We start from the raw sequence: 18004 nt of genomic DNA on the forward strand, positions 1-18004 counted from the left end.
ACAAGTGTGGATCAGGTCAGCAACCATTATTTCCTGAACTTGAAGACACTATCAGTGAATGGATCGCTGACAGGAGAGCAAGGGCTTTAGTTGTGAGCAGGGCTGATATTCAAGCATTTGCCCTTGAAATGGCACCACAGTTGGAAATTACCCAGGAACAATTCAAAGCCTTTCAACACTGGCTGGATAGGTTCCTTCAGCAACATGAACTGTCTCTGAGGAGATCCACCTTGCTGTTCAGAGGTGCTAGAAGATGGTGAAATTGTCAAACGGGCACTTGCATTCAAGATGTTCGTTGATGGCATTGACTTTGCCAAGTACCAGCTATCAAACATTCTAGCTATGCATGAAATAGCTGTCTTTATGGGCCAAGGGGCTCAAACCACCATTGACCAGAGGGGTGCCACATTGATTTATATTCCCTCAACGGGATATGAAAGCACACATATGACCTGCATATTGGCTATATGGATGGATGGAACCAAAGTCACACTGCTAATAATCAGCAAGGGCAATAAGGACAAAATCAAAAGGGTTTCAGGGATTTATGTCCTTGAAACCGAAAAGGCCTGGTGCACCCAAGCAGCTATCAGGAAGTGGGTGGAGCTAATGCTCCCACTTGTTTTGAGAGGTGGACAAAGAGGCATGGTGGTGTGGGATTCAGCCAGCACTCACCGTGCCAAGGACATGAAAAAATTTCTGACTCAACGCAGGATTGATCAAATCATGATTCCTGCGGGAATGACTGGCTATCTGCAGACATTGGATATTGGTATAAATAAGCCATTTAAAGATCATCTCAACTTGGAAATTAATCAATATATAGAACACCAAATGATATGGAACAAGAACAATAATTTTGTGAAGCATGGGCTACTGGAACTTGTCAACTGGATGAAAAAATGCCTGGGGAAAAATAACTGAAGAATGTGTTGCTAATGCAATCAGAACTGTTGTGGCCTGTCAGAGGCCTGTGCAGATTGTAGCTGATTCCGACGAGGAGGCTGGTGTGGTGCTGCGCCAGCAGCCTGTGCAGCTGGCGCTCGAGTCGGACAGTGATGAGGCTGGAGAAGATGTGGTGCCAGAGGCAGGGATTCAGCCAGGGCCCTTAGAACCTCCAGAAGCTCCTTTAAGTGAAGAGGACGAAGAGGAGGAGCCTCTTCTCAATGCACAGGCGCGCAGAGCTGCCAAAAGGCAGGAGTGGCTCCTCAGGAGGTCTCCTCAAGAGTAAGGCTTGGGGCTAATTGGCCACTCCCTTAGCCTATTTAAGGAGGAATGCCGCTTGCAGCAAGCTGTAGGGAACAACTTTAGTTCACTCTCCTTCGTGTCTGGATTGCTTCTGGGCTTTCTGCCAACTCTAGTAAGACTGTGATTACCTTATCTTAGAATTCTTGTAGGCTGTTAAGACAGTTTATTAACAGCCTTTCCTTGATAAAGACTGAGTTATTTGAGTAAAATAAGCTTGGTATAGACTTTGTGTGCTGCGCTCTTTGGGGTCCGTAGCTGGGGCAGAACAAGAACAGGATATATGGACAAGAGGTATTCCTTTAAGGATACCTCTATTGCCAAGCATGAAAAACTGAGACCTATGTTGTTGAGCCAAATGGACTTACCATTAAGTGAAAACCAGGATGAAATTCAGGATGTGGATAGTTTTGAAGGTGTGGAAGATGATGATACGACTACCATATTGGAATAAATTGTTCAGTTTGAAAAAATCGTTGAATTTTAATAAATTTATTGTTGTACCATATATGAGTATTTCCATGTACTGGTATGTGTGGGTTTAGGGTTTGCAATTGTGGTTTCCATGTATGTGTGAGAAATGGATCTCTTTCCCTCCCTCCCTCCCTCCCTCTCATTTCTCTTTTTCCTCTCCCTCTTCCTTTCACCCCATTCTTTTTTTCCTCCTTTCTTTTCCTGTTTCCTTTCTCTTATCCCATTTTTTCCTCTCATCCTTTTTACCTTTCTCTCACCCTTTTTTCCTCTCCTCTCCCCTCCTTTCCTCTCATCCTTTTTCCTCTCATCCTCTCCCCTTTCCTTTCTCACCTTTTTCCTCTCCCTCTCCCTTTTTCTTCTTTCCTTTCTCTCACCCTTTTTTCCTCTCTCTTCTTTTCTTTTCCTCTTTCTTTCCTTTCTCTCTCCCCATTCTCTGTCTCATTTGTTTTGAGTCTCACAAAGACTCGTTTCTGGCAGGTGGGGCAGGGAGAAGCAAGACGCGTGGAGCTCCCCTTGCCATTGCTTCCCCCCCACCAGGCACAACAGGGCTCCTGCCCCTCGGTTAGCCACCCGCCCCCTTTAGGGATGTAATTTGGGGGTGGCAGCTGGGGTGGGCAAGAAGCAGGGGCACATCTTATCTATCCAGCACCATTGCGCTCCTTGCCACTGTGCGCAGGGGAACACGTAAAAGAAAACTTCTCATGAGTTCATTGAACTTGTGGTGTCACCGCTGCCGCTTCCTCATAGAGCAGGACTCTGCAAGGCTTGTGAAGTTGCATGCAGGAATGGCAGCACCGCTGCAAGGTTCAACATACCAGCACAGCCACGAGCAGCAGATATGCTAGCTGTGCCGGTATGATGAAGCTGGCGGCAGTGCTGCAGTTCGTGCATGCAATGGCACAAGCCTTGCAGAGTCCTGCTCTATGAGGAAGCGGCGGCCGGCACACGTCAGGACAGCGGCCGACACAAAGAACGGGGAGGGGGAATGACAGCAGCAACGGGACATCCAGTCCCACGCTCGCTGCCTCCTGCACCCCCAAAATAATAAGATCCCGATAATAAGGCCAAGCCCTTATTTGGGGGTCAAAAGAAAATAAAACCCTGTCTTATTTTCGGGGAAAAATGGTAGTAATCTCCTTGTTCATTTCTAGATACTAACTCTGCTTATCTTTTCTAGGATTTCCCCAGGTATTGATGTCAAGCTGATTGGCCTATAATTTCCTGGAGGGGGGGGGGGAAGAGATTGGAACCCTATCAGACCTTTCCCAGTGGTCTGATAGTTCTTGTTTTACAGAACTTTGAAATATTACAGTGGCTCTGAGATTACATCTGCCAGCTCCTTCAGAACCCTTGAGATGTAAGCCATCTTGAGATATAAGCCATCTTGTCCAGGTGATTTGTACTCATCCTTTGTAATCTCTCTTAGTTTGCTCTCTTAAGTCAGCTCTCTTAAAACACTGCTTTCACTTTGTTCAGGTTGTCTTGGTGTTTAGGCTTGAGTTTTGGTCCTAAAGTTCTCCCTCCCCTTTTAGTTTTAGTTTAAAGCCTTTCAGATGAAATGAACCAGTTGTTTTCCAAACCTATTTTCCTGGTCCTTGGAGGGTTAGAGTTTGGAGAAGAATTTGTAGCTGTATTTTATAAAATGAGGACCCAGATTGTTGGGGGCAATATGCTGACTCTGTAAACCGCTTAAAGACTTATATACTGAGAAGCAGTATATAAGTCTAAGTGCCATTGCTATTATTTTTCCACCACAACATAGTGTGTGTTTTAAGTTCAGACCAACTTTATTTTGAGGATATGTTTTGAAGAGTATAAGTAGTAATAATTAAACATTCACATTATTCCCATTTTTGTTCCTTATGCTGGTGTGGGTACCCAATTTATTTTACCACCCGACGTATTTTTTATCTCCAGGGCAATGTATACATATTTGTTCATGGTGCATTTCCCATTGTATAATACAGTTTTAATTATACATACAGATGTAATTATAGGCTCTTACTTATTTTAAGTTTTTAAAGTGACATTAAGAAATTCTTCAGGTTTCCCCTTTTGCTTTTATCTTCTTCAAAGTTAAGCATTTTTTTTAATTGACTGGAAAGGATTTTGGCTTTATTCTGTGTCCTAGAGAAATGACGTATGGGTAATCCAACTGTAGTAGTTCTGAAAGGAAACACAGATTAAGTATTATATATGTTATATTATACAATATCCATAATGTTGCACATAAGCTACCAAAATAAAAAGTATGTTTTAAAATAACGACCATACTTTTCGGAATATAAGATGCACCTTCCCCCTCCCAAAAAAAGTGGGTCTCTGAGGTTTATACAGCAAATGTTGCCGAAGCCCCGCCTACCTGCCAGCTCCCACCCTTCAGCCTCTGCCTCCCAGCAATTTACCTCCTTGCAGCAAACAGCGTGGTCAGCATGAGCACAGCCTGATTTAGCACGAGCAGCTGATTGGCGATTGGATCGGCCTCCCGGAATACCACCTACCTATCAGCTGTTTCAGACTGTGAGTATCGCCACCGCTTATCCCTGCTGCCTGGAACGGGCCCTAAATGGGACACGTGGAGATTGAAAATGGGGTGCGTGGAGGCAGTGATAGGTGACAGCGGTGATGGGGGGTGGCAGCAGCAACGATGGGTGGTGGCAATCCCCACAGCCTGGAACAGCTGATAGGAGGTATTCTGGGAGGCAGCTGCTCATGCTAAATCAGGCTGTGTTAAAGCTGACCATGCTGTTTGGGATTTGCTGCAAGGAGACAAATTGCTGGGAGGCAGAGACAGATTTTTTTTTCTTGTTTTCCTCCCCAAAAGCTAGGTGTGTCTTATACTTCAGAGCGTCTCATAGTCTGAAAAATATGATAGATATACATTATATGCTGTTTCATGAATTATATTGAGCTTACTCTAAAAAGAAGGAATTATTGTTTATAAATTTTACTGTCAGTTAAATATGTACACAGACCTGTAAGTACAGAGACTTATACAGATGGACAGGACCTTTGAGGCTATTAGTCTGAGATGATCACCCAGCCTCTGTTTAAAGATTTTTCTCAAAAAAAAAAAAAAAAAAAAAAAAGTATGCTTTTTCCATTCTTATGTCTACAGTAGCCAGCCAGTGGTCTCTGTAAGGAAAGGAAGAATCACTGGGATATATTTCAGATCTTTTGCATTCTAGGCATCTATTAGATTAATCACTCAGATCTGCTCAGTTAGATTCTTATTGTGCAAGGTGACAGAGTCACTTTCTTGTCCTGTTATTTGGGGGTTGCTTGACCTGAGAAAGTAGACAGAATCTCTAGTGCTTCTATTATGTAAGCTTCCAGGTTCAGCTTATGATCACTCACACATTCACAGGTTGTGGAAGCATGTGAATCTTTTCAGCCCCCCTTGCTTTCTATTTGGGTAGGTGTGGCAGACAAGACACGCAGCTTTGTGCAACAGCTGGAATTAATTAAGAATATATTCTTTTGAACCAAACACAGAGGCACAACAGGTTCTTTGGAATACAATGTGAATTTAAATTTAACAGTAAAACTTCACTAGTTATAATGTATATGTATTCTACCTCACATGCACATATACACATATTTATTTATCACATCCTTTTCAATTAGCTTGTCAAGCACTAGCCAGAGGGATAGAAACTGCCAAGTCTGTATCCAAAGCCCACTCAGAATGAGCAGGGTTCAGGACCCCTTTTATCCCCAAAGTCCTTGATTTACTAACTGACAAGACTGTAGCTACTCTTGCCTTATTGATTTTCAAATCTGGTAGCTGTTGATGGGACTTGTGGGAAGGTATTCCATGTGGTCAAGCCCAACTTCTTTTGTCTGGTGGCTTTTCCCTTGTTTCCTTAACAACTTGTTTCCTTTTTAACTACTGCAAAGGGATCTTTTATATAAAATTCCTGGTATTTGTCCACACTATTTATGTGCCTGTTTTACTTTTAGGCATGGCAGCTTCAGCCTAGTTTCACACTGCCTTTTAGATCTGATTAATTTGCTGCCTGGAAAATGACACATAGTTAAAATTCATGCAATGATGTTCGCATCCTTGAAGGAAATGGAAGCATGCACTAGTGATTTCAATTTGATAAAGTAGACATAACCTATTACTTCATAAGATAGAAAAATGTGGGTTACACAGCCTCACTGTCAGATGGATTCGTAACTGGCTGACCAACTGCATTCAACGTGTAGTCCTCAATGGAACTGCATCTATGTGGAGGGAAGTATGTAGTGGGGTACCCCAAGGCTCTGTTTTAGGCCCATTACTCTTCAACATCTTTATCAATGATTTGGAAGAGGGGATAGATGGGGAACTCATCAAATTTGCAGATGACATCAAGCTAGCAGAAATAGCCAACACTCTAGAAGATAGGCTTAAGATACAGAAGGATCTTGACAGACTAGAACATTGGGTGCTATCTAACAAAATGAAACTCAATGGTGAAGAAAGTACATTTAGGCAATTTAAATATGAGCCAGCAATGTGCAGCAGCTGCCAAAAAAGCCAACACAGTTCTAGGCTGCATAAACAGAGGGATAGAATCAAGATCACATGAAGTACCACTTTATAATGCCTTGGTAAGCCACACTTGGAATACTGCATCCAGTTTTTACTCCATGATGTAAAAAATGTGTCGAGACTCTAGAAAGGGGGCAAAGAAAAGCAACAAAGATGACTGGGGACTGAAGACTAAAACATTTTAAAAATGGTTGCTGGAATTGGGTATGTCTAGTTTGAAGAAAAGGAGGACTAGGTGTAGCATGATAGCAGTGTTCCAATATCTCAGGGGCTGCCACAAAGAAGAGGGAGTCAAACTATTCTCCAAAGCTCCTGAGGGCAGGACAAGAAGCAATGGGTGGAAACTAATCAAGCATAGAAGTAATCTAGAAATAAGGAGAAATTTCCTGACAATTAGAACAATTAATCAGTGGAACAACTTGTCTCCAGAAGTTGTAAATACTCCAACACTGGAAGTTTTTACGAAGATATTTGTCTCAAATGGTATAGGGTTTCCTGCCTAAGCAGAGGGTTGGACTAGAAGACCTCCAGGTCCCTTCCAACTCTGTTTATTCTATTCTGTTCGGTTCTGTCCTATTCCTATTTCTATTCCTATTATTTCTTATTTTATTCCATTCCATTCTAGAAAACACAATAGGAGAAAAGTATGTATTAAAGGTATACTTCAGTTAAATAAGTATTAATTAGACCAGTCTAATAATCAGATTAAGATGTATACTTGTCTTCATTTCAAGATTTTTTTCCTGAAAGATTAACTCAAATCTGAGATCTTTAGAAGGATAAACTTGTGTTCTTCTAATGAACTGTAGATTCACATAAGTATGCCTATGGGATCTGGGCTGCAAATATCCAAATGGGTACTGAATCCTCTACAAAGATACAGAAAAAAAAAAAAACAGTTCAGCTTTCATTTAATAGTGATATGGATTTTGGCAGCACAGACTTGGTGGCTCTTATACAGGCTTCATGGTAGGATGCCAGGGATGGGATCATCCTGCATAAAGGTTGGATGAGAAGGCGGCAGCCTACACTATGGATTATTTCCTTTAATAATTGGAAAAACGTAATTAGAGGGATAAGTTTTAGCCACAGAATTAGAAAGCTACATAGGGAAGGCAAAAAGGATGAATATTGCTCCTCCTTTAGCTGAAAGTGTTGACCACTATGCTAGCATGCAACTGAGAATGCTTGTATAAGTTAAATATTGTATCTTGTGCTATTCACGGTGCACATCCCACATTTATCTTATGAAGATGCCTACTCTAAAGCAACAATATATATGCAGTGATTACACTGTGTGCACAATTATTAAACAAGTGAGTATTTTGACCGTATCATTTTAATGCACATTTTGCACCTTCAAGCAGTATAAACTTGAATGCTTAGTGGTTATAATATCACGTGATGTGTATTTCTATAATGAAGGAGAGTGTGGCCTAAGGACATCAACATACCAAAGTGTGCTTAATTATTAGGCAGCTTCTTTTCCTCAGGCAAAATGGACCAAAAAAGAGATTTAACTGACTCTGAAAAGTCAAAAATTGTAAAAAGTCTTTCAGAGGGATGCAGCACTTTTGAAATTGCTAAGATATTGGGGTGTGATCACAGAATCATAAATTGTTTTGTAGCATATAGTCAACAGGGTTGCAAGAAGCGCATTGAGAAAAAAAGATGCATTAACACATCAAAGTGCATCAAAGATTTGAGAAGAATCAAACGTATAGCTACCAAAAAACCTATTATCCTCCAGTGCTGTCATATTCCAGAACTGCAACCTACCTGGAGTGCCCAGAAGTAGTGTTCAATGCTCAGGCCAAGGTAAGGAAGGCTGAAACCCAACCACCACTGAACAAGACACATAAGTTGAAATGGCAAAACTGACCCAAGAAATATCTGAAGAGATTTTTCAAAGGTTTTATGGACTGATGAGATGAGAGTGACTCTTGACAGACCAGATGGATGGGCCTATGGATGGATCAGTAATGGGCACAGAGCTCCACTTCGACTCAGACAGCAGCAAGGAGGTGGGGATACTGGTATGAGTTGGTATTATTAAAGTTGAGCTGGTTGGACATTTTCGGGTTGAAGATGGACTCAAAATCAACTTCCAAACCTATTGCCAGTTTTTAGAAGACACTTTCTTCAAGAAGTGGCACAGGAAAAAGTCTGCATGTTTCAAGAAGGCCATGCTTTTTATGCAGGACAATGCTCCATCACAAGCATCTAAGTACTCCACTGCATGGCTAGCCAATGAAGGCCTTAAAGATGACAGAATAATGACATGGCCCATTTCCTCATCTGACCTAAACCCTATTGAGAACTTGTGAGTGAAGGAAAACAGCACACCTCTCTGAACAGTGTCTGGGAGGCTGTGGTTGCTGCTGCACAAAAAGTTGATCATCAACAGATCATGGATGGAAGGCTTATGACTGTTATTGAAAAGAATATATTGGTTACTTTTTTTGTTGCTGTTGCAATGTCAGAAATATTTATTTGTACATTTTGAGTTGTTTATTATTCTCACTTTAACAGATAAAAATAAACAAGATGGGAAATTTTTCATTTTTTCATTTAGTTGCATAATCATTTTGCACACTAATACTTGCTCAATAATTGTGCACACATAGATATTTTCCTAAGAAAGCCAAAACCTCACTTTTACTTTCTTAAATATTAAGGTTTGATGTTTATTAACATTTTGAAATGACCAAGAGCACCATAGTTGTTCAATAATGAAATTAAGCTTCAAAAATACAAGTTCCTAATAATTGTGCATACAGTATAGTTGTGAGAAGCAAATATCTTACTTTTTTAAAAACCTATTTTGATAAGTTTTCTAGGCAACTTTTTTAGAAGTGTTTTGCCATTGCCTTCTTCTTAGGATTTAGAAAGATTTATTGTCTTAATGTCACCCAGTCAGCTTTTGTGTCAATGATGGAACTTATAGCATAAACCCCAGCAACTGTTAACTATTACACCAAATTATCTGTCTATAATACCTATGATACAATAGTGATCCTTTAGAATGGATAGGAGCATAAGCATAGATTTTTTCCTCAGGCACTATATGTGTTTTAAAAAAGATGTACTTATTTAAAGAGATGCTACATTTACATTGGGGCTGACAAGCCTTTTACAAAATATATTTTTCAACACCCACAGTCTTAGTAGATCATATGTCAATAAGTATGATTGTGCCCATTTCATCCAGCAAGCACGAAAAGCCTAAGAAAATGCTAGCTTTACTTTATACCATGGCTGTCCCACCTTTTGATTTGCTTGAGCCACACTGAGTAAAGAAAAATTGCTCTGAGCCACATATAAAATATATAATATAGTTGATGTATATAAATACAATTCCTTTATTTTTTAATATTTTTTATTATCTTCCAGCATTGCATTACTAGCAGTTCAGGGCCACATGTGTCCTGCAGGCTGCACATGCCTGCTTTAAATCTTTTAAATCAACACAGTACTCCAAATTTCTTACTTACTACCATGTAACAAATTGGCAAAGTCAGCAGTTCTTATTGAGAATGCATGAAGTCCAAACCCAGTGAAACATGCAAGAGCACGTGGTATTCTGATCTTGTAAATATGAGAAGAGTAGACAGAATTCTTGGGAAATAATTGGAATAAAGACTGAACAGCCAAAAGTTCCAGTTTCAATCCTGGAGTTGTGCAACAGAAAGTCTATACAACCTGAATTCCTAATCAAGAGAGAATCAGAACTGAAAAGCAATTAAATTTAAAGTAAAGATCTCAGCACTTTTTGAGACTGAATGCAGGACCCAGTAAAATAAAAGGATCGGAATTTTGACTTTGGGGAATGTAAGGTGAACTGAAATATGTGTTTGGCTACTTAACTGAATGAGCATTACAAACTCCAGACTTTTAGAACATTGCTAGGGTAAGTAGAAAAAAGACTAGTTCAGTCCTTGCTATTAAGACATATCCAAGTGCTGATTGTGATTCAGATCACAAATGAGTTGGTGGCAAAGATTAAAGTCAAATTATGCACCATCAAAAAGGCAGTGCCTCCAAAGAAGTTTGATGTCATCAAAATCTTATTATAGAAGCTCTCAAATGTACATGAAAAGCAACAGAGAATTCCTTATTGGCCAAATGTGATTGGATACACAAGAAATTTGCTTCCGGTGTTTAAGCTCACAGTGTAAATATAAATAGCAAGTAATAGGTCATAAATCATAGTTACAATCATTAGTCATAAGTTACAAACAAACAACTGATAAATCATAAGAAATCAAAAGGAGATGATAATAGGAAAGATGAGAAAATATGAGACTGCTGTGGGAATTAAGTGTTCAGTAGAGTAATGGCACAAGGGAAAAAACTATCTTTATGTCTATTACATATACAATAGACATGGAAAATAGGCTTGAACTACTGGACACTGCTGAGAAGACACCTGATGAACTGTGGCAGGAAATTCAATCAAATTATTGGAATTGCAGAAGAACACACAAGAAGTCAGAGAAAAAAATGCAAGAGGCTCTCAGATGAAACCATCAAAATATCTGATCAAAGAAAAGCAGCCAAGGCAGGAGGCAAATGTGAAGAAGACTGAATGCAGCAAAGAAGGATAATGAAATATATTAGGAAGAGTGATGTAAAGAGCTTGAAACAGACTACATGAAGGATCACACCAAGAATGTATTTATGCAAGTCAAAAAGATCAAAATACCATTTATTGCTCGAAAAATTCGCATAATTAAAAACAAGCAAGGGAACTGTCTGACCAACAAGGCACCAAGGACAGATGGTAAGAATATACAGAAGAGGTGTATGCAGGTAGCAAACAGGCCCAACCTTAGGATGACGAGGAAAGAGAAATAGAAATAGAACTGGCCATCCTCGAGAAAGAGATCATATGAGCAATGAACCAACTGCCAAACAGCAAGGCTCCAGGTATTGACACTATCTCTAAGACCTGTATTACCCAGAGTCATTAAAGACCTGTCCAGAAAATCTGGGAAACCAAAACATGGCCATAGGATTGGAAACATTCAGTGTTCATCCCACTGCCAAAAAGGTGCTCTAAAGATTGCTCCCATTATTGTACAATTGCTCTCATCCCTCATGTCAGTAAGATTCTGCTTAAAATTATACAACATCTAGCACCAACCATCGAAACGGAATTACCAGATGTCCAAGGCAATTTCCAAAGGGGTCATGCTCCCACAAGTATATTGCAAATCTGCGCTGGATCATGTAAAAATCTCATGAATATCAAAAGATCATTTACACGTGCTTCATCAACTACAAGAAAGCCTTTGATGTTAATCATAACAAGCTATGGAGAGACTTACAAGATCTGAAGATACCAGCATATCTGGTCAAGTTGGGGCAATCACTTGTACACAAATCACAAAGCCACTGTGAGAACACCATAAGGAGACATTGATTGGTTTGAGATAGAGAAAGAAGTGTGACAAGGTTGCATTCTCTCCCCTTTCTTACTCAACCTATTTCCCAAAATGATCATGAAAAAACTATATCTTGAAGAATCAAAAATTGGGGTAAAGAATGGTGGAAGGAACATCAATAATCTTCAGTATACTGATGATACAACTCTCCTCTCAGAAACCAAAGAAGGCCTGGAACTGATCAAGAAAATTAAAAAAAGAAGAAAATTTCGGTCTCTTTCTGAACACCAAAAAAATCAATTTCATGACCAATGCAAGGAAGAAAAATTACAAAAGAAATTAATGGTGAAGAGATAGAATGTGTGAAAAAAATCATTTTCCTAAGATCACAAATAGCTCAATGTGGTGAATGCAGCACAGTAATAAAACACAGGATTGCACTGGATTGCATAGCAATGATGAACCTGAGCTGAATACAGAAAAGCAAGGACATGAGCCAGACAACCAAATGTAGATTAGTTCGCTCTATTGTGTTCCCCACAGCTACCCATGGTTGTGAAAGTTGGACCTTAAAAAAGCAAGTTAGGAAGAAAATTGATTTGAATGAACTGGAAAGGCTGCAGCATATTTCTTGGATAGCAAAGGTAACTAAAAAGCAAGTATTGGAGTACATAACACCAGACATAGAAGGCAAAACTATGAAACTTTCTCTCATTTACTCTGGCCATGTCATGTGAGAGAATTCACTGGAATGATGTTTGGAAGAGTGAGCTGTAAAAGAAACCAGGTCACCAAAGAACACAATGGACACTAGCAAAGCTGACAACAGAGCATAGAAAACGCAAAGAAATAGTGTGAGATGGGAAGACATGAAGAGATCTGGGCCATAGAATTACAAAGAGTCGGACTCAACTGAATGGATATCAATATCATCATCATCATCATCATCATCATCATCATCATCATCATCATCAAAAATTCTGGGTTTGTCTATTTAAAGATACGCTCATTAATAAAATGGCAAATATGGCACTGTTTAAGTGGAGTAATTATATTTACATGGGAGCAAATCCATCTACACAATGAAAATTAATAAACAGTAATGAGTACACACTCTGTACCATCATTTAATACTCTTGTAAACAGTTTTCAGGCTGTGACTCTAATATGCTTTTTAAGAGCTTATCCTTTAGCCAAAGTGATGACCCCAAATATTCTCAATATACAGTACATATAGCTTAGTTTTTCAGCAATAACATTGATTAAACATTCATGAATGAATCCCAGTTGTGTAATGCTATTCAGCTTTAAAAGAAAAATAGAAAAGGACTAGTAGTGAGGGCATATAGGTTCTAGTATACTCTTAGCCACAGAATTTCACCGGATGGCTTGGGTTACAGTCTGTCAGTGCAACATACCTCACAGGATGATTGTTGTAAAGCAAAATAGAAGTATCTGTAAAAGACACAGAATGTAAATCTGATAAATAAATAAATAAATAAATAATACCTGAGGCCTGAAGATGATTTCCCTCTTTTGGATCCAGAGTTCTTATGGAGTAGAGGTGTACTTCTGTTTGACGATATTTTTAAATTTGGTGTTTTTAAGCTGTATTCTTCTCTACTCATTCCATAATGCCTTGTTGTTTTTTTGCATGAATTGCAGGTAATTAGCTAAAGAGACAAGGGAAGTCCTTGCTATTAAGCTCATTTCTACTTTGACATTATTATACACTAGTACTACAATTAAGTATTTCATTAAAATTACTGAGAATTCACAAGAAATATATTGCAAATCTACAAAGTTCTGCCAAACAAAATTATAATCACTATTTAGTCATTTAAGTAAAGGAAATAATATTTCAAACTTTATATATGCCAACACATCACAGTTTCCTGTGGAAGTTACACAACTGCATTTCAGGAAAACAAAACATTATGTCAGAAGGCACCAAGAATTTGGCTCCTTTAGTCTCCAACATTTTTTGCTGTCAGTACATTCCTGCCATGGGGGAGGATATTAGACTAAATGGATCTCTTAAGATAATATCCAATATACTATGGTGATAGTTGCTCCACTTATTGTGTCAGAAATGTGGATTTATATTAAGAAAATAGAGAAAATTCCTAAAGCTGTATGAATTACATTATGTTGTTAGTATTTATCAATTCAACCATATAATGCTACAATGGAAAAGACTTTTTGTTGTTTCTATTAATTTATTTTTCTTAATATACTTTAGTTCAGAACTCTTCAATTGCATTAATAACCTGTTATTTTGTTACTATGAGGCAAATTGCATCAAATTTAAACTTACCAGGGCATTCTTTGATTCCTTGTACTTCCTCAAGAGCTTTGTTTGCTTTAAACTAAGTCGGTAGTTTTTTTTTTCTAGATTAAGTATTTTTTCTGTCCTTGATGTTATTTTCATTTTGGGCAACAGACGTATTCTATAGTTATTGGCAAAAAGAAATTGGAAACAGTAGCAGCACACCGGATTTACAGGATGTTCCTTTTTGCCTGAAAATAAGAATAATAGTAAAGTCCTCTGAATTTTAATTATAAAGTAATATATTGTAATACAATACAAAAAAAGGGGGGGGATTCAATTCATCCATAAAATGTCTATCATAAATGTGTTAGTTTTTAAAGACTCTATAGAACAGTTATTTTATGGTAACAGAATTTTTTTTTTTGGAGTATAGGACGCACCTTTTTTCCCACTAAGAGAGGCTGAAAATTTGGGTGGGTCTTATACTTCGAATGTAGCTTTTTTGAAGCTTTTTTTCAACCCTAACGAGGCACTAGCTGAGTGAAGTGATCTCCATGCTTTGCTCCAACTCTCAGCTGTTCTTTATTTTTTTTTTTATAATTTTTATTAATATATTCTATATACTAATACACAAATAAAATATACAATCCTGCCACCATGGTATAATGATTACATTGTCCATAAGTATAAAGTCATTCCTTTATACATACATATTTGCCATCATATATATACATCATCATATATCTATTCTATACCACCTTTTCTGGACCCAATCGTACCATACTTTCCAACTGTTATAAAATTCTGAATCTTTTTTACCATTGATCAATCTAGTTAATCTATCTGATTCCGCACACTCATTAATTTTATATATTATTTTCAAATCTATCAGTAAGTATTGATTTTTCCACTCCTGCGCATACGCTAATCTTGCTGCAGTGATAATGTGAATCAACAAGAACCATATATCTGATTTAACATTCAAAGGTTTTGCCCCCAATAGGAAAATCTCAGGTCTTAATTCCAAATTAATCTGTGTAATTTCCAAAATCCATTGCCGTATTTTTTTCCAATATTTAACCGCCTGCGGGCAGGTCCACCATTGGTGAAAATAGGTTCCATTACTGTAACCGCACTTCCAACAGCAGGCAGATGTCCCGGGAAACATTTTAGCTAATCTCGCCGGGGGGGAGATGCCACCGATAGACCATTTTATATATGTTTTCTTTATATGAGGAGACCATGGTTAATTTCATATTTTTCAACCAAATCTGTTCCCATTGCTGGAAGTCAAGGGGATATCCAAAATTTCGCCCCCATGCTATCATACAATCCTTCGCTACATCCTGTCCTATCTGCAGAGACAATAAATATGCATAACATTTAGATAATATCCCTTTCAGCTGTTCTTTAGAAACTTTTTTCAGCCCCAACTGGGCGCTAACTGAGTGAAGCGATCTCCTGTGCTTTGCCTGCTTTTCTCATTGCTGCTTTCTCTCAGCTGTGCCTTAGAAGCTGTTTTTTATCCCCAAGCAGGGGATAAAAAAACAGCAAACTAATGTGCTGAAGCTGACCAGACTAAGAACGCTAGCCAGATGAATACCTGGTAAGCAGATTTTTTCCTCCTATTTTCCTCCCCAAAAACTAAGCTGCATCTTATACTCCAGTTCGTCTTATAGTCCGAAAAATACAGTAGTTATCGCTAAGGAGATAAGAGATTTCAAGGGGTGGGTTTGTGATTTTATCAGAATATGTGATTATTTAGTAGCATATGGTAAATTAAATTTCTTCAGTATTCAGTATGTTGAAAAAACAAGCTTCTGACACAAAATTCCACTCAGTACATCCCCAATCACATTGCTGGGTTATAATGAAATCAGGCCCCTTGAGTTCAGATTTCTTACAAATTAAGCAGTGCACTAATATTAGATAAAGATATAGATAAAGATAAAGAGATGGAGAAGACACAAAGAAGTTGGAGAATTAAATGTTACTCCTAATATGGTATCTAGGTATGTCAGTTCATATCATAACTCTCTATCCCACTTTTTTTACCTACCTGCAAACATGATTACCTGCAAATATGATTAGAGGGGAAATGAAAATATTCTGCAATTTATTTTTTAAAATAAAATTACTAACCACAGTACAGAAATTTCATTTTCATATTTAAGAATGAAATCAATTTATATATTCCATTTTTGAAAGATTAAAAGTGCTGAAGGTACAGAAAAAGAAGAATCTTAAAAGCTTTTAATCTGATTTCTATGGTGTACCACAACTCCTGTGCAATTACCTTCTATGTTGCTGAGTGTCCATCTGTGGAGAGGACATAACAAAAAAGAAATGAGTTGTATATGTTTATATTGTATAACTTTTTACTACATTACATTCAGGCAATTTATAACAAATCAAAATCAATAATAAAACATTAAAAAAATGGAAAAACAGTAATCATTTTAAAATACTAACCAAAACAGAAAATTACTAAAAGAGCAATATAAATAGTAATTACAAAGTTTCCAATATACTGTGGTATCTCCATCTGAGATAACAATAGTCATTTGAAAATTATCAACCATAAAATGATTTTGTAAGTAAAACTAGTATATTCTCATGAATACTGACAATACTGACAATCAGAAATTCAGCTGAGAATGTCTGAAATATATAAACACAGAAAATGAATCTGAAATATTCATAAACATTTAGGAGGTTGCCAATTTCATCTTTCCAACTGTTTAGAATTTATTTATTCGTTTTAACTAATCAAAACATTTTATATGGTTGTGCTTAAAATGTATTAAATTAATGGCACACAATTACATTTTTTGAAATGAGTAAGACAAAAGAAATTGTATCCTGAATCCTATTTTATGATGGCTTTACTGTTAGTTACCAGTCCTCTTTTAAATTGTTTACATCTGACTTAATTAACATATACTGAACGACTCCGCGTTCTAGTATATAACCACCAACTATGTAAGTAATCAGTAGGTTGGATGGCAGAGCCTCTTGTGGGTTTGTTTTTGTTAATTTATTTTTATCTTCTGGACATAACTCGCTCGCTCTTTCTTTTCATTGTTTATCTTACTATTATTAAACGTTACGTGTCGCTCAGAGTTTTTAATTAGTCGGCCTTCTAAATCTGACAAATGAAGAAAGATTAAGAATGAGGAACAATGAGGGAATAAACGAGGATTATAAACCACGAAATTTGGTCAAACCCGAAAATGAGGCAACCACGACAGGAACAGATATGAGCGTTTATAGAGGCATTTGGAAACCAGTAGAAATGAGAAAGTCAGGCGCACAAAAAGCCTTACAGCAAAAATCGCGCTTGACCTGGACACGTTCCCGCCAACTGTCGAGCCGCAGATTTAAGGAACCGGCATTTTCCCATCTTCTCGAGGAAAGCAAACCAACGATGCTCAAGCAGCGTAAAAGCTAGAACGGCATAAGCTCGATAAGCGACGGAACCGGAAATAATTCCTAGACCTTTTTCGGTTACCGGGTGGGAACAATAATGCCTGCATGAACGTTCCGTGTTAATAGACTGACAAACATGGTTCTAACCGTTTTTCAGGAAAAGACCGGAGTGGGTTTATGCGGGTGATCTTAGCCCGCTCTATTCTTTATAACCATGAGTAATACAGTAACCACTAGCAGCAACCCATTGTTCTAATTATTTTTATATAATTTTTATTAAAACTAATTTTAAGCTTTTAATACTCTTCTCTTGGGCAGGGGGCCTATAAGCTATTCAATTGGCTGCAGAACATGCTAATTGAGCGATTCCAAAAGCAATGAGATCTACACCTCCCTCTGCAAAGGTGCACCACGAACCCTCCATGGGTGGTACATCCTAACCAATGAAGTAGAAATAGACCTTGCCAGATACTATGGCTGCACCAGTCAATAACAATAATGATCCTTTTCCACAAAAAAGAAGGAAGTCCCAAAGATGGGAAGAAGAGAATTGAGCCCCCACCACTACTCCAACAGTTGTTTTTGCTGCAGCAAGGAAGGCCATAGGGCAGCTGACTGCTGAATACCCAGTCCTGCATAGTGATGTTTTTTCCAATA

At 38.1% G+C, this 18004-nt stretch overlaps 1 protein-coding gene across 1 annotated transcript; it reads right to left on the reverse strand.

Annotated features, from left to right (window-relative positions):
- Window positions 1-3483: 3483 nt before the first annotated feature.
- RMP24 (ribonuclease MRP subunit p24) lies at window positions 3484-17396 on the reverse strand. Its single transcript, XM_034416324.3, has 5 exons — window positions 17245-17396; window positions 16215-16237; window positions 13964-14166; window positions 13156-13319; window positions 3484-3885 (listed from the first exon to the last, which is right to left on the reverse strand). The coding sequence occupies exons 1-5, from the start codon at window positions 17319-17321 to the stop codon at window positions 3738-3740; spliced, it is 615 nt and encodes a 204-aa protein (XP_034272215.1). The 5' UTR covers window positions 17322-17396; the 3' UTR covers window positions 3484-3737.
- Window positions 17397-18004: the final 608 nt, after the last annotated feature.

The sequence above is a fragment of the Pantherophis guttatus genome, chromosome 4, assembly GCF_059756535.1.
Source record: "Pantherophis guttatus breed Tessera chromosome 4, ASM5975653v1, whole genome shotgun sequence".
Classification (NCBI taxonomy): domain Eukaryota; kingdom Metazoa; phylum Chordata; class Lepidosauria; order Squamata; family Colubridae; genus Pantherophis; species Pantherophis guttatus.

Bases quoted from the DNA above. Each gene is read 5' to 3' on its own strand.
- RMP24 (XM_034416324.3), bottom strand. From the start codon at position 17,321: ATGGGAAAATGCCGGTTCCTTAAATCTGCGGCTCGACAGTTGGCGGGA. The intron at 14,167-16,214 runs GTAATTGCACAG...TCTTATTTTCAG, and splicing joins GACACTCAGCAACATAGAAG to GCAAAAAGGAACATCCTGTA. The intron at 3,886-13,155 runs GTATTATTTATT...GTTTCCTTTCAG, and splicing joins AAATCATCTTCAGGCCTCAG to AACTACTACAGTTGGATTAC.